General features: G+C 30.3%; 1 protein-coding gene across 1 annotated transcript in view; it reads right to left on the bottom strand.

Annotated features, from left to right (window-relative positions):
- Positions 1–22,440, bottom strand: part of Balat (Beta-alanine transporter) — a 923,597-nt gene that overhangs the window by 4,865 nt on the left and 896,292 nt on the right. The window contains exons 10-11 of the mRNA XM_075369712.1: positions 2,686–2,849; positions 1,726–1,785 (exon numbers count right to left, since the gene is read on the bottom strand). Of these exons, the coding sequence (XP_075225827.1) occupies positions 1,726–1,785; positions 2,686–2,849 (224 nt within the window). The remainder of the gene's footprint in view (positions 1–1,725; positions 1,786–2,685; positions 2,850–22,440) is intronic.

Genomic DNA, 22,440 nt, shown 5'->3' with positions numbered 1-22,440 from the left:
AACCAGCTGTTTCAATAAGTTTTCCGACTGTCCTCTTTGCCAATCCATAAAAACTCACTATAATTACTGAAAAATATAAAAAAGTTATCCGTACCATAACACTGAAGATAACTTCAAACCCTCACCTTTATGTGATGCACCATTCCAAATTATTCACTAAAAAAAAACCAAAACATTAGCACTAGTAAAAACTGCAACTATCCTCAACAAACAGCTGTATTTTTATGTAAAAAAAAAATCATTTATATAACATAAATGATTAAAAAAAAAAAATATTTACTTTTAATTGACAACGAAAACAACAAGGAATGGAATGGAATGCAAAGTTGGCGGGAGTTTATAGATTCTCCCTACGGATCGCAGAACCTGGACAGAGTCCCTTGCTGCTGGATGATTCAAATCGGGCGTGTTTTTAAAAGGTTTATTTTAAGTGACGGGTTTAATTTTTCAAGTTTTGTCTTTAGTATTTAGTGTTTTAAGGACGGGTTTAATTGCATTTCAAAAACAACAAGAAAAGTCTTTAAATTGAAACTCTGTGTATTTTTTTATACATGTTCAAACTGTCTGAGATGCATCAACTTTGGTGATTATTTATTTTGTGACAGTTCCTGTGGTGATATAATAATAAGCTTCTTCCAAAGAATAGTGGTAACGGTTTTTAAAATTTAAAATAACATGGTCGACTTAACAATTTAAATATATTTTGAGTTTGTTCTTTGGCATAATTACTTATAACTAATATTGGTTATTGGGTTGTTGTAGATTAATGATAACATTTACTCTGAAACGATTCTGATTCTAAAAAAATCATATGAAAACCAACATTAATATTATGTAGTGTTTATGGTCAAAATATTTATATGGAAAAATCAAGAAAATTTGCATTAACAACCTCAATTCCATCATGTATGCATAATCCGTCTTCTTTGTTTTTCATTTGTAATTTCTTCTTTTTACTTAAACATATTGCCCGGGAGTTATTGTTAGTTCTCTGTTCAGTTCGGATGACCATAGCGTATGATAATTCTTCCATATTATGTTTCAGCGAAGTAAATATAGTCTATTATAAATATGTATGTTTATATTAAAATGTTCAGATACCATTATGGCGCAAGGCATTAACATTTGATAGTAACCGAATGCAAAATTTGTGCATGAACAGCCTCTAAATATATAAAAGCAAAAACCGATTTAAAAAATCTCTTTTCACTTTATTTCATATGAATTATTAGTGTAATGTAAAATAAATAATACAAGTAAACGCATTGTCCAGAATGTTACTTATTTCGTTTACTTTACGAAATAATAACACTGTGGATAAAATATTTATATATTCCTTTAGAGAACGAAATCTTCTCGATTTTTAAGAATTCAAAAGCGTGTGAAACCCAAATTTCTTTCTCCCGTTGAAAAATCGCAGGTTATTAATATTTACTAAAGTGTGTAAAATATTAATATTTAGTTTTAATATGGTTTTTACACAAACTTTGTCAAGGCATCTAAATTTAAACTTTCATTAATTCCCGTTTCACCGAAAATAGCCAGTTAGACAAGAAATGTTAATATACACCTTTGCTTTGAAAGCGGGTAAACTACAGAAGGCAGAGGGACTGATTATTATCTATTAAAATTTAAAATAACATGGTGGTATTGGCAGATTGAAGATATTTTTTGTTTGTTTTCGACATAACTACTTATTAATATTAGGCTGCCTTAGTAACTTACCTTTTAATCGGAGATTCAACAAGAGTTGTAGGTTTCTTCTTCCCAGATAAATCTCCAACTCTGTAATATAACAATTTTTGTTTTAAAAAATGTTAATTATAGTTTTTGAAATATTTAGATATAAAACATTTAAAAGCTTAATAAAAGAAAAAAGTTTATTAATCAATTTTTATTTATTTGAAGAGTATATAACAGAAAATCTTTTCAACGGTTTAATTGAATGTTTTTAAGATCGTGCAGTATATACTCTAGAATAAACGGTATTTAATCTATATCATAACCTAACCATCTTTAAACAGTTATGATTTGTATGAAACATCGTTCGTACAAAAATGCCCATGATAACGAGTTTCGAAAAGAATCGTTGTAAATATAGACATTCGTAAATCAGAAGTGTACTTGTTAAATTAATTTATATTTGTTTTCCAGTAGCAATGAATATGTTTTTAAAAATATCTTCATTGATAGACTTTAGATACTTAACATAAATAATCAGTTATCACAAAATATTGGTCAATGGGTATTAAAATAAATTTATTACTTAACATAAAAACATATAGAAAGACTTTCGCTCATTTTCGCCTACTTTTATAAAAACAAGTAATATATGTAAATACAAAAAAAAAATAAAATAAATAAAATTCTTCTCTCATTAAAAAAATTTTTTTTTAATGTATTAAAAATGTTGAAATTAATTTTTGTATTAAAAATATAAAAATCTCTTTAAACTTATTATTATTAAATAATAACTTTTTTCATCACATCATCATAGTTTTGAACATTCTAAACGTTTATTGCATTTTTTTATCTATATCGATTTTTTTTTAAAACTATTAAAAGAAAATTCATAAAGTGTGATGATAAGTTTTTACAATTTTAATATTACAAAGTTTAATAACTTTAATTTAAAATTATAAAATTATGAAACTTTTAATAGGAATAGTTTAAATAGTCGGTTACCTAGAAGGGCAACATGACATCCATTCTCGCCCGAAGTTTTCACCATCCTCTAATGTTTGCGGTAAATGTTGATGTAATGTTTCTGGTAATAAAAGACTGACTACGCCTCCTGCTACTAACAGCCCTCCCATTATTACGAGAGGGAGTACTAGCATCTCTTCTCCCTGTCAAAAAGCAATAAATTAATAACATTTTGCACATTGAAATTAAAACAAAACTAATGCTTAATTATATGTAAAAAAAAACAAAAAAAAAAACTGTATTCTATTTTTGAAAGTACTTTATTAAAAGCAACTTTAATTAACAATAAGAAATTCAAAATAGACTCGCACGTGCGCGCTGGCAGACACAAATAAAATACATGTAAAACGATTGATCTTAAAGAAACCTTACTAACTCAGTTGTAAACAATAAATTAATATTTCAAGTTTTATATTTCATATTTTAACAAGCAAGCAACTGTTTTAATAGAATTTCATCAAAGCACATCAAACGTGATAGATTGTAACAACGTATATAGATTGTAACAAATAAGCGAAAAGTATATCTTAAATAAAATAATTTCATAATTTTCCTGTATTTTGTTTTCAATTAATATGTTATTTCACTACAACTTAAAAAGAGATAAGTTTTATTTCGAAGTTCACATACCTTTTAATATTAGTTTGTAATTAATTTCTTTTACCTCTTCAGACATACCCCCACATTGTGTTTTTTAAACACTCTTTAAATGAATTTTAATGAAATGTGAGAATCAATGGAAATTATTTTTCATCAAAGAAAAAATAAACAAATCTAGTATTTCCATACTAGATTTGAAAAAGACTACCATACTAGATTTAGAAAAAAGAAAACATTTAATTGTCAAATAAAAAATACATAAAATGTGCATCTTGATTCCACAAATATCTTGGTGAATTATATATATAATCTTAACAGAAATAAACCAGATTTAAAATACAATTTGTTTGTATGTATGCAGGTATGTGGATGTAAATATCCAGATAATAATGACTACAGTGTGGTTAAAATGAAACTATAAGCGGACTGTGATTGCATTATCGTAAAAAAATGAAAGGAGTTGCCAGAATTTATTCCTGTATTTTTCCAGATTGATCGCTGTAGGTGGGAGGAGAAGTTAAATATTAAGCTTATCGTTTAAAAAATCCGCATTTCGATTTGCTTCGTTGCGCTTAGTTAACTAGTATTGATGGCAGTCGCTTGTCACTGTGATAACAGCCAATGTCTGAGAAAAAGCTAGGTTCCTTCCTAGAAAACTTTAGCACAAGTTTATGTTTTAATAGTTATATTACATAATTTCAACTATACTTGCATGTTTTTCTCATAATTTTATTTCACGCTCAGTTGTTTTACGGGACTCAGTTGTTACCAACCGACACTTTATGTAAAAAAATTCGCCGAGAGGAAGTGGTTCTGAGCCGATTATGATTATGATATATCAGAGTTACTCACGAATTCCTGATGTCAGCGGAAAATGCACCACTGTACTTACGTTGCGGCTGCCGGATGACTGTGTACCACATCTTTGTGGACTGCATTTATTATGTGGCCTTACGTCGCAAATTCAAATTACCAAGAGATATTCATCACATCCTAGGAAATGATAATGTACTGGACCGGATATTGTTACTTCTAAGAAGAATCAATATACTTCATAAGATTTAACCCGCCATAAATTTTGATATTATTTTGTTATTCGTGTTACATATATTATCCTAATTGTTACGTTTCTTTTACTATTTCAGATTTGTTCCTGTTATTATCTTTGTTTTCATCATAGTGTTAACCTAATTTTACAAATGTTTTAATATCCGAGAAGGAGCCTTTTTTAATTATTTTGACCCGGGCGATGACAACGCAGAAGCGTTTTTCGTTCCCTTCCCCCCAAAAAAAAAATTATACACCTAAGGGACAATTTCGTCCTTGATGAGTTTTAAACGCCTTTAATAAACAGTTCTATTACAAATATTTTATAAAAGGATCAAAAATTGATAATTTAGACATTTGCAAGCTAATATTTATACCTAAATTTTTCCAAATTATTGTTCTAGAAAGTTGATAAGGAAGCTTGCATTTATTGCCATTTATTGCTATAATAATAATTTTATGTGTTAAAATATTGGCGAATACTATCAATAGTTCTAGGTATAGAAAAATCACGAAATAAGTATTTTAATATTTATTAACCATATGTAAGGATTAAAATTTATATAAATGTTTCTTACCCAGGAAACTTTGAAATTTTTCATAAAATTAAGAGAAATATTTTATTATTTAATAGTGATAACGATAATAAAAGTTCCAAATAATGTATGTTTTGTTGAATGTAGCTAATGAATAAATTAAGATGTGTGTATAAACAGGTGTAACGTATGCTAAATTTGCGTGTACCGTAACTAAACCAACAATTCCACTTAATCGCCTTTAAACGTACCCTACCGGCAAATGTAATCCACTTGTTAAAAGCTACTGAAAAATTAATAGTCTTGTAATGAATCTGAATTCAGTAGCTGGCCTTCTAACACCTCCTTAAAATTCGATACCGCTGTAGGTAGTTTTAAGCAAGAATAGAAAAAAGAAAATACGAGATAGCTTCAAATTTATTAGTATAATTGAAATAATGTCTAAAAACAGCAGACTGAGTCTTGAACGATCCATATTAGCTAAAAGCAGTGTATTCAAAACACATTTACAGTGTAATATTGCCATTTAATTTTCTCTTTTGTATCAATTTTTAATTATTTCGGTATATAAATTCTTTTTTTTTTTTATTCGGAATTTTTAATACATTCTTATTATACACATTGTTATTCCCAAATTTCGCTCGGGAGACAATAAATGTTAATTTGTGTATTCATGAAAATTCAGGAATATTTATACTTATAATAAATATTCGATATACATAATATATCGAATATTTTATCGAGTATTATCGATATTTATATTTGATATAAATCTATACGTATGTATATAACCTAGACATGTCACTTGCAAAACTGAAAATCGCCTGCATTTTTTAAAATTGAAATTCTAATACGTTACAGTATATTAGCACTCATTTTTCCAGAAGCTATTGTTTTTGTTTATTTATAAATTCATTCATTTATTCTTAAAGCCAAAGTACTATGCATATCCTTGCCGTACTGAATAATCAGTAAAGCGCATTAGCTTTGCCTTGTAATAATTTTAAAAAAATATTACATCTTTTTGATATACTTTAAGAATTTAAAATTATATTTGTTTTATGATCGTAAATATTTTATTCTATTTAGAAAATTTTTTAAATTCATTATTTAACAACATGAGATGTGGATTTCTTTAATTAATGTTTATTGATTGATATTCGGAAAACATTAGAAACAGGGAGAATATTATGAGTATATTTTAATTAACATGAATTTATTTAAGAAAAATGTTTGTGTATTTTATTTGAAGTAAATGTATTTAAATAAGTTTTCTTTACCTTTGATTAATAACCCTCAAAAAAAATTAATACAAATTAATAATATTGCGTAAGTTTTTTTTTGTTTTTCTATTGAAACCAGTATACTAGTAATACGTTATTATTTTTTTTAATAAACTAATTAAAAAATAAAAAATATATACAAAACATAAAATAAAATGAAAGAAATAAAGGTATAATTTTTTTTATTTAATATTAAAGTATATGGATCATTTCCACTATAGGACTGCACGGCTTAAAAGTTTTGATGGATATCAAATATTAAAATAATTTGAATAGGGGAGAAATTACGGAATTTATAGTCCCAGAATTATTAAAATTATTAAATAATTTCTCAACAATAAAAAAAAAAATCAAATAAAAATGGATTAATTTTGTTTCTAGAGAAACGTTGTTAATAAATTCTCATTTCTCTAAAAGGAGTTACAGATTACACACGTACAACCATTGTCACAGCCATGTTACTGGAATGAATTTTAAATTGATATTACAGACGGCATCTACCTTCCCATCCTGTTATTATGCCCAAAACACAACACAATACAAACAAGTTAGGCGAAGTTGAGGGGTAGGGTCAACCCCTCAACTTAAACAGCCTCACCTTCTGTATTTCTGATCAGCAGCGTCTTGTCAGAGCAAAATGTTATTACCGAAAATTATCTCAAGAATGAAGGGTCAAATCTCTGAAACTTTTAAAAAACTTCTTGCGTAGTTTGGGGATATGACGTCATGTACCGAATTCTACAACTGATTCAGCAAATTTAAAGAAGGGCAAGAAGCTCTAGAAAATGAATCGCAATAGGCGTTCAAGGTCAAGTGTGATAAATGACAATATCCATCGAACTGTGTGACCTTAATGAAGTTGGAATTGTACGAATGATGAAATTACTTCGGAAATGAAAGCGCCCATTCCATTATCACAAAGCACCTAGAGTGCCACAAAGTCTGTGACAGGTAGGAAATGATAAGATATGGGTAATTATTACACTTCCGAGTCGAAATCGGTTTGTATAGTTTCATAGGAATGGAGAGCCTTGGATCGTAAAGGCGAAAACGCATTCGTTAACTTAAAGTCCTCATGATTATCTTTTTGGACCAGAAGGCCTATTGCACGTCGTGTTTTCCACAACTGTTGCACTATATGGTACGTACTAGTTTCGGCTCTCGGGCAAAGTGAAAGAAACCTACCGAAACAAAAGCCGACAACGTTGTCACGACAACGCCGGGCTTCATATAGCCGTTAGCAATCAGGATAAGCTGGACGAAATTTACTGAGGAATCTTAAAACATCGCCCGTACGATCCAGATCCTCCTTAGATTAGTGTTTGTTTGGGTTATTGAAAGAAGCACTGAGAGGACATCGATTCCGGAACAACAACGAAATAGAAAAGTTTGTGCACAGTTGTATGGTATATAATGTTTTTCACTATTCTGAGAGCAAAATACAGTTTTTTTATTATTTATATTTCTCATAATATTGCCTCAAGAACTGAGTATTTTTATTTGGAACATACGTAGTTCTTCCAAAGAAAAGTTATCTAAAATTTAAATGTTATTTTGAACAAATGTTCAACATTTCATCATCTCTCTCTCTCTCTCTCTCTGTGTGTGTGTGTGTGTGTGTGTGTGTGTGTGTGTGTGTGTGTGTGTGTGTGAAAGTGTGTATTAATTGCCTTTTACATTAGGAATTCGTGCCGTGTATAAATTAAAATAAACACATTTCTTAGGGGAATTATTTTATCTAAAGGGAGAAGTCCTAAGATATAAGATGAAAATAGATAGTAACGAACAAAGCAATTTATGTTTAATAACACAAATTGACAAAAATAATTTTTTAATGTTTCTCTAAATGTGATCCTATTTCTTGAAATTATTTTTTCCGTACATTACAAAATTAAAATGTAAATTCAAATTTTCTATCCCCCGTATTTTTACATAAATTACGCTTCAAAAAATTTTTTTTTTTGTGCTCAATAACAATTATAATTACAATCGGCTCTCCTGCGGAACTGTAAGTAAGTTTCCTGATAAAAGCATCTGATAAGGAGGTCCTTAAGGAACCCCCAAAACAAATAATACACAATAAATAGTTGCAAGTAAACTTAAGGTTCACTATGAAATTTCAAGCTCAGTCATAAATCACAAACGAATAATTTCAGCACTATATAGGCCACAAAACAAACATTAATAACAAATAAAAAAAAAATAAAAAGAAAGAGAAGTAACAAGAAATTAGATACGACACCATTAAACTTGACGGTGATTCCAAACTGTTATGCAGACCCTACCTAGGTCTAGTACATGGGCACATTTCAACCCTCGGACTCCTCTGCTGTTATCGAGTAGATTAATTGCAAAGTGGTTTACATGATTTTCAAGCCTCTGCAGGTATTTGACATTGCGCTGTTATGCAATCTCACGAACCGACGGGAGCTATATCAGATAATCATTACATTTCTCACACACCTCGTATTATTAATTAATTTATTTTATTTTATAAATTATTTACCTATTTTTATCTCCTTGTACGAAGTAAAAGCCTTATTGTAATCGCGAAAAGTTCCGTTTTTCAGATTTCAACGGAATCCATTTTGACCATCCCTGAATCTATTTTGACTAATTTGTAAAAATACTCCAATTGAAATATAATAATAGTAATACGTTAAATAAGTATCATATAAGCATTTTTAATAAAAAAAAAAAAAAAAAATTATCAGTGTTAAGATTTAATAAATGTTACGATTTTTTCGTGTTTAATTATTCTTTTGGTACTATTTAGTTTCTAATTACCTACGAGTGTACTAGGTCCTTCGGACTTGGCCCAAATAAAAGTATAATTTCTGTAAAAGGTTTTTCGAGTATTTTCTTTTTGATATAAAATATTATATTGGATTTTTCTACTGAATAAAAATATCGTGTTTGGACTAATTTTACCGTTACTTCTGGTATAATAAAAATAACGACTGTTTTAAAGCATATTGGAATGGTAGCAAACTGCTGGAAGCGCTGTCAAAAGTTCTATAATGGAACTGGGAAATCTTAAAAATATATACTTCTGTCAGTTACTGAAATAAAAGTTATATATATATATATATATGTAATCCTATACTGGTATTTGAAATTTTCATCCTATTTTACTGGAGTGTTTGTTAACTGTGTATATAAATTTCTTCTTATATCATTTTCATAAGTCAGTTGTGCCTTGTACATCTTAAATAAAAACTCAATAATAAAAATAAATTGTATAACGACATAAAATTAAGAAAATAACTGTTAAATTATAATTTTAATAACGTGCAGTTAATATTTGTTATTAAAGTATATCAGTGTAATCAAATTAATTTAAATAAATTTGTGTTTTTATATTTTTTGCAGAACATCAGTTGTTTAATTCATTTCTTTCTAATTTGAGCCATCTCTTAGCACCGGAACAGATTTTACATCCTACATCCCAATTATGTGTTTCATATGTTCTAATTTTTCGGCTTCTGATTTTTATTCTCTAATTTCTTCTAGAACGCTGAATTATGTACTCCACGGCCAAACATCTTGTCCTTCAAAAATTCTACCATAGATTTCTTCATTTTCCAATTTTCCCTAAAATCTCTTCATTTTATACTGCCTAATTTTCTTCATTGTCTTATGTCATATCCTGAAAGCCTCTTTTTGTTTTCTTTATGTCAATACATCACTGCCATAAAGCGTTACACTTGCAAAAATGTTAAGAATTGTTTTTTATTCCTTAATTAAATACTGATATCAAGAAATTGATTTTTTGCACAAAAAGTCTCAAAATAAAAGCGATTAAATTAAACATTATTAGTGTGATCTTAAGTATTAGGGGTTGAATTTTCATTTTAGCAGAAACTTTTTATTTAGTAAAATTCGAATACGAACTAAATGGTTTTCACAAAAAAGTCAATTCTAAACGACTATTTCTAATTTTTTTCTAATTGTGAATTAAATGTTTTATAATTTTGTGTAACATTTTTTGAGTAGAATTCTATTAGCTTAATATAGCTTTAATGTAATACGCGATCTCTTTTTGTTCTTCCTAGTTACTAGAGTAATAATGTAACTTATTATTTTTTTTCTGAATTTTTATGGGCATCGACTGCTAAGGTCATTAGCCCTCGTCACATTCTTTAAAAGAAATTATTATCTCCTTCAGGATCGTCATATGTAAGGGTGTAAAGGGCCCTTACATTTTATTTAAAAACACAAACTTCACAATATACATTAAGACATAAAAGACAAGGACAATCACAAACACTTACGGGGTGTAAAGGGCCCCGATTTTAAAATTTGAGATAAGGTTCTCAAAAGACCATGAAATTAAAATTTCAACTTATCAATACCATTTCTTTATATATATATAAAACTAGTGCTTAGAGATTGTTTTATCACAGCTTTAAACTTTCATTTTATAGACTTTTTAGGAGTCCACTGGCGTGTAAAAATGCAACTATATTTTCTTCATTTCCATTGTCCAGATCAGCACTAATATTATTTCTAAGATGGAACCTCTTTCTGAGGTCCTCATATATGGTACACTCTTCTATTAGATGCTTGATTGTCAGTGTTTTATTACAAACACCGCACATTGGTCTCACTTCGCCGGTTAAAAAATATATATTTGTTAATCGCGTGTGACCGATTCTAAGTTTTTACTGAGTTTAATTTTGTATTTAAACTCCTCCATTCAGCATTCCACTTGTTTTTTACTATGTTTGTTAGACGGTTTTTAACATCTGCCACTCTTACAGGAAATGCATCCAAATCATCGCAGACTGTTGCCTTTCTGGCAGCTTCGTCTGCGATTTCATTACGTGTAATACCAGCATGCCCCGGAGTCCATAAAAATACGCATTGCTGTCCTCGTTGTTTTAGAACGTATAAAATGGACAGGATGTTTGCAATTAGGACATCCTTAATGTTCCTGTTCCGAATTGCGACAAGTGCACGTAAAGAATCGGAACATATTAGCACTCTCTCTTTGCAATAGTGTTCAGTGTAGCGAAGAGCTTGCTAAATTGCAGTGAGTTCTGCCATGTAGATACTGGCCACATCTGGCAGTTTCCAAAAGTGGGCTTCTCCATTTACATATATTGAGCATCCAACACCATGTTCGGTTTTAGAACCGTCAGTATAAATTCTAATATGTTCTTCGTAAATACCGACGGTTGCTAAAAATTCCCGTTGGATGATCACTGCTGGTTTCTTTTTTATTTCTCCTTCAGAGAGATCCAAACTTGTATTTACCGCTGGCAAGAGCCATAGCGGTATTTCTCTAGTAGAAATTGCCAATGTATCTGGAACGGCAATTTCGTATTTACTTCTTAATTCGTGGTACCCAAATTCGGCTGGTCTGGAATAGGTAGCACGACGTTCGTATAATGCAGCCATAGGATGGTTGTTGAAAAGTTTATTATTTATATGGGCAGGATAAGCCCATATATTTGCTGCGTATCTTAGTAAAAGGATCTCTCTTCTATAATGTAGTGGCATTATTCCGGCTTCAGACATCAGACTAGCCGCCGGACTTGTGCGGAAAGCGCCTGTTGCATATCTTATTCCGCTATTATGAACTAATTTTTTTAAATGCGACTTTCTAGCGGATGAAGAATATACGATACATCCATAGTCTAGTTTAGATTGAACCAATGCTTTATACAATCTCAATAATTTCTCTTTGTCTGAGCCCCAATTTAAGTTCGATAAACATTTTATAATGTTTAGGGCTCTTTTGCATCTATCACTCAAGTCCTGTATATGTAATCCCCATGTAAGGGATTTATCCAATACTAGTCTTAAATATCTTACATTGTCTTTATATTGTATTGGATTATCATCAATTGTCAACGCAGGACTTTGATGAGGAATTCTCTTCCTACAAAAGTGTACACAGCACGTTTTTTCTGGTGAGAATTGGAATCCGTTATTCCTTGTTATTTCATTTAGAGCATTGATCGTTCGATGCAATTTGTACCTCACCATAGCAGTCTTGTTGCTGGCATACACAATTGCCAGATTATCAACATAGACGCTTTTGCTGATTTCTACTGCAATGGCTAATACCAATTTATTAATGGCAACGGTAAACAAGGTACCGCTCAACGGCGAACTCTGCTGTATGCCATTTTCCGAGATTCTTTCACAAGAACTTATTATTTCTTATATTTAACTTATTATTTCTTGTATTTATATTTGTATAAATGTAACTAACATAACATATAATGGTAATACATATAACATATAATACCTTTCAAGATAAATTTAAAACGGTTGAATCAATTTTCATTAAGCAATCAAACGCACATTTCTGTCCTTCGAGAAACAAAGCGCTAATAAAAAATAGATTAGATAATAAAAAGTAGTATCAGTTTGAAATATAAACTTTCTGAAAATAGATTTAAAATATTTTTGCTTTGTTAAATGTAATCGGAAATATTTTGTGGTGTTTATAAAAATGCAATAATAAGAATAAAATGAAATTCTTCCATCATCAAGAAAACGTATTAAAAAACTAATTTAAAACGTTTTCATTATTATCATCAAAGGTCATTGATATTGGAATGAGTGTTTCAAAATATGTATTACTATGTTTTGACTATTGTATTTTTCGCCCACTGGACCCTCTCTCTTTTCATTATTCTCATGCTTGTGAAAATAATACCGATAAATAACAGTTAAAGCCTGTCCAATTTATAAAAACCATCTGTGTATTACAATTTTTTCAGAACAACAGTTTTGTCAGCATAGGGTGATTGATCAGCAAAACTTAGGGTGATTGATCAGCAAAACTTAGAGTGATCTCAAGTATACGAATTTTAGAGTAGTCGGCCTTCATTTTACAAGTAGTAGTTATAATGGTAACCCGTCCTTCGTAGGATAAAAAGTATTTTGCACGGTTCTTAGCGCTACTCAACAAACACCACAAGGATGTAACCGTACTCATTCTCAATTTTTATTTTATGATTTAAATTGTTTTGTGTTTTTAAGAACAACTCATTTGAGGTATGACATGCAAAAAGAACGAGTCCTGGCTGCCTGGACGGCATCTTGTGTCCTTTCGAGATAGTTTGAGGCGAAAGCACCCTCCGGAGTTGAGATTATGCTTAATTGCGTGTTCGGTTCGGGGGAGGCGGGAATGTATAAAAAAGGAACAAAATTTGGTTGTTAATGTTAGCCATTAAACCATTAAAACGGCCTGAAATATTTCGTATCGGAAATAGTCCTATGTTCTTTCCAGATATAAGAACTATATTCACGGAAAGTTTCATGCGTAAAAGAGTAACAGACTCACAGAAACTTGTAGATTTTAAAATATTAAATAAATGAAAGAATGTATAAATACATATATAACATAATGTATATACGTTTTTACAAATCTTGGTTGTGTTATATTTATTTTAAGATTATTTAGAAAAAAAAAAAATTTATTAAAATATTCTGTAAATTGGGTCAGGTTGTAAGGAATATATAGCTTACCAACTTATTCAGACCCAATACTCCTTATTCTTACTTCCTTTCACATATAAAGTAAGGAACCAGCGATACGTAATAATACACCAGTTTTATATGTCTTTTTTCTACTTTAGCTGAAAATTACTTTTCAAAAGTGAGGAACAATTGAACAAATATGTGTGTGTGATGTGTTGTGTTGTGTTTAGAGTGAGAATGTGATTGATTGTTATTATTCTACCAGTAAAGGTATACAAATTCAGCAATCCATCAAATGAAATGCATAAAGTGATAGAACATGTCCACAAACAAACAAACTTCAAGCAAACTATACTGATAATAATAATAGTAATAGTAATAATAATAATAATATAATAATAATAATAATAATACGAGTAATAATACTTTTTAAAATTAAAAATAAGAAAAATCTCATTATCCTATTATTAAATTTCTCATCTCTGTTACAAAGATGTAAATTGTTGTTACGAAGAAAAGTTCTGTTAATATATAGTAACCTCACTAATTATAAATATTGCATTAGCCTTTGGAATTACAATACCATGATAACATAGCTTTTATTCCTAGTTATCAGGTTTGTAAGATGTTTTAGTGCATAAAAGAGCGAAAAATACATGGATATTATTAAAAAGTTCACCTTCATCTGGTATTTGTTAACTAGATGTTTTTATATATCCTTAGCCTAAATGCGCTCGCGAGCGCGCGCACACACACACGCACACACAATACTACACCATTCTGCGCGTATACAAATGTATATTAAAATAAAATGAAAAAGTATCTTTATTAAATTGTTAACAGTAAAATACTTCATTATCACGTTTTTATTGGGTCTATTTTCACCAAAAATATAATTTAAAAAATAAAGTTCAAAAATTAACAAAAGAATATTTGTCTCTTGTTAACAAAATTAACACTGAATCTAAACGCTCAGAATAAAAAGGAAAATTAATATTTACTGCTCTCTTTTCTTTAACAATATTTGCAGAGATCTCAACTTCTTCAGAAAGGATATTTATAAAAAAATTGAAAAATTTTAATTATAATTTTACTAAGATATTTATTGAAGTAAAATTTTACTGAAATCATTAGGAAAACAGTCTCTGAAATCAATAGTAGTTTTCAATAATAAATTAAAACGTTAACATATATTTCTACTGTTTTTAAGTAATAAATATAAAAAATAAAAATCTATTCTGAAGATGAACAACTATGTATATTATAACATTTGTAATATATTATAATACAGTGTTTTAAAACGCAACCCAAAATAAGCAACCCGATTTAAATAAAAATAATGTGCTTATTTAATGCAATGAGTTATAAATATTACAATTATTTGTGCAAAACTATATTGAGATAAATTTTTTTTTATAACAAATATTGAAAATATCCACCATTTTATCAATGCAAGCATTTACTCTTCGTTCCGTGCAATCTTTCGAACTGATCATTTCCAGTGACTCGTAATTCCTGAGTAATTTTGGATTTCAGTTCGTCACTGGGGTATGAATTGTTGCTCTTGCCTTGTGACTTGTGGCCCCATCTTGTTGAAACCACTGTATCTCTCATTTAATTCTAAATTTGCAATGCGTTACAGTTTATTGGAAAAGGTCTGCTTTAAACGTGTTTTCAAAGAATATGATGCCAATTATTAATCTCCTGGAAATTGTACCCTACACACAATCTTCTGTGGGTGTAGATGTCGTGAATGATGACGTGAGAATTGTTGGAGTTCCAGTAGCAATCGTTCCAACTATTAATGTAAGTACTCAAATGTAAGCAAACCATATCATTAAAAAATACATTATCCAACATTTTAATGTTTTCCCGAACAACCTGATTAAACCATTCACAGAAGTGGAGCCTAGCAGCATAATCAACCGGGTATAATTCATGTGATACATGAATTCGGTACGGATTTAAGTTACGTTAGCTTTAAAGACACTATACAGAGATATTCCTTTTTGTTGCTCAAGTTTTCTTAACGATTTGTTAGGTGAATTTAAAAACTTTATCCTAACATCTTCCAGCATTTCGTCATTAAGTACTGAACGTTCCGGCTATGTCTCTGATTACAAACAGAATCAGTCCCTCTATATTTCTTTATCAAACGATGGATTGAAGATTTATTCAGTGCATTCTTACTTGGAAGCTGCGATTGTAAAGCTTCTTGGCACAAAATAAAAGATTTAATTAAATAATTTTCCACAATAAAAATCCTTTCTTCCATTTTAAAAACCGTTTCTTCTTAATAGAAAACAAAGATAACCAAAAAGCTAACTGTTCACAAAAAAGAAATAGAAAATCATATCAACTGATTATAAAACACCAACAATAGGACCTCATCCGAAATTATTATATTAACTTGTCTAAAAAGTACTTTGTTTTTTTTAAGTTTTAGAACAAACGCCCAGTAAAATGGATGGGAGTAGATTAACCTAAAACGCGTTAAAGTAGTATTTCAATTTTATCAAATTAATACAGATTTTTTTTCTAATCTTATTTTAATTAATATAATGAAATTAAATGCGGGATAAAACTTATAAAAATTATCTCAATATCCGTGGGTATTGGAATTTATGTTTTGTTTCTGCTCAGGAATGGTTTAAAAACAATTATTTGTGAAATTTTATGTAAAGGTCTCTGTATTAAAATGGGGTTAATTCTAATTAAGCCTTTGTATTACGGGCTCTATTGAAAGGGGTACTACATCCCGAAGCGGAGAGGGTGGAATTCTTATTTAAAAAAAAAAAAAGGAAATTTTCTTTTAGTCCATAAAAGAACAATACTCCTCGAACAAAATCATCGTATTCGTAAAAGTTTGACTGTTATAAATTCTATAACTTTTCATAATTCTTACAACATTTAAAGTGGGAAAATTTCTTTTTATAATTTTCTTAATTTATATTCTTAACGGACCTTTATCAAGGTGGAAGTATCTTTTTCAAACTTATTTGAAGGGATATTCGAAGGAATTTGAAAGGTAATATAAACTTTTAAAAAACTTTTAATTTTGTTGAAACTTTTGTTGTTAAAACTTCAATGTTCCGATTCCGAAATCTCAAAACTGTAAAGTTTTCATTTCATCGACGATTTACTTGGGCGAAACATATCAATTTCATATCGTTTCAAAGCGGAAACAGTTGGATCTCAAGTTTAAACACACGTACTGGCTGATAGGACATAGATCTCGACTTTCAACAGAAAGTAAATTATTGATTTATAAATCCATTTTGAAGCCTGTTTGGACTTACGGGCTTGAATAGTGGGGTACAGGGTGCAACTCCAGTATTAATATACTTGAACGCTCTTAGCGTTCAAGTATATTAAACAAAAACATTGCGGAAAATGATCAACATACCCTGGTACATAAGCAATAGCCTCAAATATAGGATGTCCCATATAAAACGCAACCCATCAATCACTCATCCATGAAATTTCAAAAGTCAAGCTTACTCCCTTACTCGTTACTGAAATGGACTCGTCCAACATCTGAACATCGCGGCGACGCAGTAGAACACTACCGATAGTAACAACAATGCAATCATAACGTTCAGTGTAATGCTAGAGACAAGATGGTGTTTTCGCTAGATGAACGTGTTTTCATTGTTGAGTCGTACTTCAGTACGAAATCAGTGGTTGCAGTGCAAGATTTGTTTCGCCATAAGTACCCAGATAAACCAGCTCCTAACAAAACATTTATTAAGGTTAGTAGCAAAATTTAGAGAGACCGGTTCTGTTAATAACAAGGAACACAAAAGATCTGCGTCAGTGTTGAATACAGATACAGTCACTGAAATCAAAGACCGATTACTCGCCTCGCCAAATAAATCGATCAGACGTTTGTCTGCTGAAATTAATTTGACTAAATCGACTGTTCATCGGGCGACCAAACGATTACAATTACGTCCTTATCGCATTCAATCGGTTCATCGACTTCTTGAGCCCGACAAAGAAAAACGGCTACAATATTGTCAACGGTTCCGTCGATTTCTGCGTGAGGGAATTAATGTTATGGATTCGTTATTTTTCACAGATGAAGCACGGTTTCATTTGGATGGCTACGTAAACAGCCAAAACAGTAGAATTTGGAGCGCTGAAAATCCCCACGTTTATCACGAAAAACAATTACACCCGCGGAAGTTGTGCGATATCGTGGAAGAAAATAATCGGTCCAATTTTTTTCGAGTACACCATTAATGCAGAACGATATCAGGATATTTTACTTCAGTTCATTGCACTCTTGGAAGAGGAAGACAGACATTGCTGGCTACCACATGACGGTGCAACATCGCACTACGCAGGTTCAACTTCTGATTTCGTTGAGGAATTCTTTGGTAATCGTGTTATCGGTCGAGGCTTGTGGCCACCAAGATCTCCAGATTTGACTACGGCAGATTATTTTCTATGGGGTTACCTCAAAGAAAAAGCCTACAGCAACAAACCACGAACACTTGAACGATTGAAAGTCAATATTGAACAAGCTCTATTAAATATCCAGCCACAAACTTTGAAAAAAGTTGCAAGAAACGCTGTAAAAAGAATTGAAGCTTGTATTCAAGATGTCGGCCACTTCCAACATTTACTCTAAATGTAAGGTAATGGATGGTAATAATAATGAAAATTACGTATACATTTACACGTGCCTTTTTATTATTTAAATACCTACCAATATAAGGTTGGGTTGCGTTTTATATGGGACAACCTGCGTAATGATCTTAAGTTTTGAACCGTTCGGCAGGAAATCTCTCTGGTCAGTCTATGGTATCAAAATAGTTTGGATCGGCACCCGTATTATTTGGTCAATTTATTAGATAACACGGTCAGTGATTTTTCAAGACTGATGAAGAAAAATATTCTTGGTTTGTCTTATCGTTTCAATTAGATGACTTTATGGTCTGGCTGTTTGGAGTGCTCTTCTATTTCATTATTAAGTCGCAAGCCGCTGGGTCTGTGGCAACTTAATATTTGTTCAAATACATCTTATTTACTTATTGTTCAATTATCTTGCTGAACAGATTGTAAAGTTGCTGTGTCGTTATAATAAAAAAAAATTGTTGAAGTAGCCTAAGTATTATCATTTGAAATGTTTGCAACAGCGGTTTATTATACAGTAGAAAAAACATCACTTAAGCTAACGTACGAATTTTTAAAATTTTTACTATTTTAAAAATAAATAATCTAAATATTTGATAACAATTTCTTTTCTTTAAGGAATAAAATAAATTATAGAATAAGTAAATGTAAGAATAATATTTTTATTTATTAATTGGTTTTAAGATATGAGTTTTATACAAATAACACAAAATTTCAATGTTATTTTGCTACCTTTTAAAAGGCAAAGTACCAAATTTTTAATCAAATTGCCTTTATTTCGTTATAAAATTTAAATAGAATATTTTATTCAAGTGTTAGCACAAAGGCTTCTTTTAACATTATCGTAACACTTAGAATACACAAAGCGTAGACAGCAATTATGAGTTGTATCAGATCTTCATTTATACCGTAACAATTCCTTTTATTCTCAAAAGCCTACATTAATAAAATTGATACATTATTATTTATTCTGAAAGATTTTATCGTACACACTTTTAACACATTACACAATTTTTAATACATCGTTAATTAATCAAAAACACAATTTCAGGAAATCGAGTAATATTTTTATATTTTTTCAGTGGTTTTCTTGTGTTCGAAATCTTGTATAAGTCAAATTTAGTAATTGAAATTTGACACATCCCGTTATCCAATTAAGCTGAAATTTTGCACACAGTTTTCTAATAACAGTACGATATAACATATTTAATATTGTTTTAAATCCAATATGGCGGACATGGTGAAAACATATTTCTTTGTTTACATACGGATAAAAAAAAATCATATGTTTCGGTAACTAAGGGTTTTTTGTGGTTGCGAAACGATTTTCTTACGATAACAAGATAGATTTGTTACTCTAACCTATCGTTATTGATTTATTACTGTAAGTTATCTGATTTTGATACGATGAGCAACAGATTTGCTTTTTTGTTGTCTTCAGTCATTTGACTGGTTTGATGCAGGTCTCCAAGATTCCCTGTCGTTTCATTTCAGTATACCCTCTACATCCTACATCCCTAACAATTTGTTTTGCATATTCCAAACGTGGCCTGCCTACACAATTTTTTCCTTCTACCTGTCCTTCCAATATTAAAGCGACTATTCCATGATACCTTAGTATGTGGCCTATAAGTCTGTCTCTTCTTTTAACTATATTTTTCCAAATGCTTCTTTCTTCATCTATTTGCCGCAATACCTCTTCATTTGTCACTTTATCCACCCATCTGATTTTTAACATTCTCCTATAGCACCACTTTTCAAAAGCTTCTAATCTTTTCTTCTCAGATACTCCGATTGTCCAAGTTTCACTTCCATATAAAGCGACACTCCAAACATACACTTTCAAAAATCTTTTCCTGACATTAAATTAATTTTTGATGTAAACAAATTATATTTCTTACTGAAGGCTCGTTTAGCTTGTGCTATTCGGCATTTTATGTCACTCCTGCTTCTTCAATCTTTAGTAATTCTATTTCCTAAATAACAAAATTCTTCTACCTCCATAATCTTTTCTCCTCCTATTTTCACATTCAGTGGTCCATCTTTGTTATTTCTACTACATTTCATTACTTTTGTTTTGTTCTTGTTTATTTTCATGCGATAGTTCTTGCGTAGGACTTCATCTATGCCGTTCATTGTTTCTTCTAAATCCTTTTTACTCTCGGCTAGAATTACTATATCATCAGCAAATCGTAGCATCTTTATCTTTTCACCTTGTACTGTTACTCCGAATCTAAATTGTTCTTTAACATCATTAACTGCTAGTTCCGTGTAAAGATTAAAAAGTAACGGAGATAGGGAACATCCTTGTCGGACTCCCTTTCTTATTACGGCTTCTTTCTTATGTTCTTCAATTGTTACTGTTGCTGTTTGGTTCCTGTACATCTTAGCAATTGTTCTTCTATCTCTGTATTTGAACCCTAATTTTTTTAAAATGCTGAACATTTTATTCCAGTCTACGTTATCGAATGCCTTTTCTAGGTCTATAAACGCCAAGTATGTCGGTTTGTTTTTCTTTAATCTTCCTTCTACTATTAATCTGAGACCTAAAATTGCTTCCCTTGTCCCTATACTTTTCCTGAAACCAAATTGGTCTTCTCCTAACACTTCCTCCACTCTCCTCTCAATTCTTCTGTATAGAATTCTAGTTAAGATTTTTGATGCGTAACTAGTTAAACTAATTGTTCTGTATTCTTCACATTTACCTGCCCCTGCTTTCTTTGGTATCATTACTATAACACTTTTTTTGAAGTCTGACGGAAATTCCCCTTTTTCATAAATATTACACACCGGTTTATATAATCTATCAATCGCTTCCTCACCTGCACTGCGCAGTAATTCTACAGGTATTCCATCTATTCCAGGAGCCTTTCAGCGATTTAAATCTTTTAATGCTCTCTTAAATTCAGATCTCAGTATTGTTTCTCCCATTTCATCTTCCTCAAATTCCTCTTCTTCCTCTATAACACCATTTTGTAATTCATTTCCTCCGTATAACTCTTCAATATATTCCACCCATCTATCGACTTTACCTTTCGCATTATATATTGGTGTACCATCTTTGTTTAACACAGATTTGCTATTCTAAATAAATTAATTTTATTACTATAACAAAATCATGTGTCATTCCTCTTTTGCTATTCTAACAAAATCATTTTTTTTGTGAGGATAGTTAAGATTCTCGTGGGAACAAAAAATAAAACCAAAGAATACAAAACCAAAAAAAACTAGAACACAACATAAATGACGGTTGGAGAAACCGCGTCAAAAATACCATGAAAAGCGAGCGAATGAAAGTGAAAAGGCGAAGCGGGCGAGAGTTCATGTTTTACTTTACTTCTTACGCAGCGCTAGTAGAGTTGGATAGAGTAAGATAAAATGATAAACCGATGAAAATGAATTTATGCCATTTGAATGAACAAATGCGGGAGGGAGATTAAAAAGTAGAGAAATTAAAAAAAAAGCTTAAAACAATGGTTTTCTTTTAAAACGAAATTGCTCTAAAAAGAAGAAAATAGTTCTTCAGTGATTAGATAATCAAAATAACTTTCAACATGTGTTAAGAGAAAACACCTAAAATATGCGCTCGTAAAATATTACTTAAGAATTCGAGTAGGTGTTCTGTGAAGGTAAAACTGTGAACATGAATTTAAGTGATCAGACAAAATAAAATACTGAAGAATTCGAGTAGGTGTTTTGTGAGAGTTAATAAAGGTAAAAATGTGAACATAATTGAAATGATTAGACAAAGTAATGGAATTCTGATGAATTTGAATAGGTGTTTGTGAGAATTAATAGAGGTAAAAATGTAAATATAAATTAAGATTAGACAAAGTATACTTTATTAGCGCACAATTGTTTTCTTTTTACAAATGTTGAAAATTATTTTGATTATTTTCTAATTAATGAAAAATTATCTTCTACTTTTTAAAGCAAGTTTCGTCTTAAAAGAAAACCATTGTTTTAAAATTAAAAAAAAAAAATATTAGCTTATAAAACATTAAAAGAATAGAAAAAATCCAACTTTCTATTGAGGGGAAATTTCCCTCTCGATATTTAAATTATTTAATAATGATTATTATTAAATAATCTTTTAATCGCAAACCATCTTCGGTATTACAAAAATGTAAATAACTTGAATTTAATTCTGATAATATTACTTTATGTTATTCCTTAATAAGAAGATT

The sequence above is a fragment of the Lycorma delicatula genome, chromosome 6, assembly GCF_047948215.1.
Source record: "Lycorma delicatula isolate Av1 chromosome 6, ASM4794821v1, whole genome shotgun sequence".
NCBI classification, from domain to species: Eukaryota; Metazoa; Arthropoda; class Insecta; order Hemiptera; family Fulgoridae; genus Lycorma; species Lycorma delicatula.
This window is presented reverse-complemented; position numbering and strand designations above follow the sequence as displayed.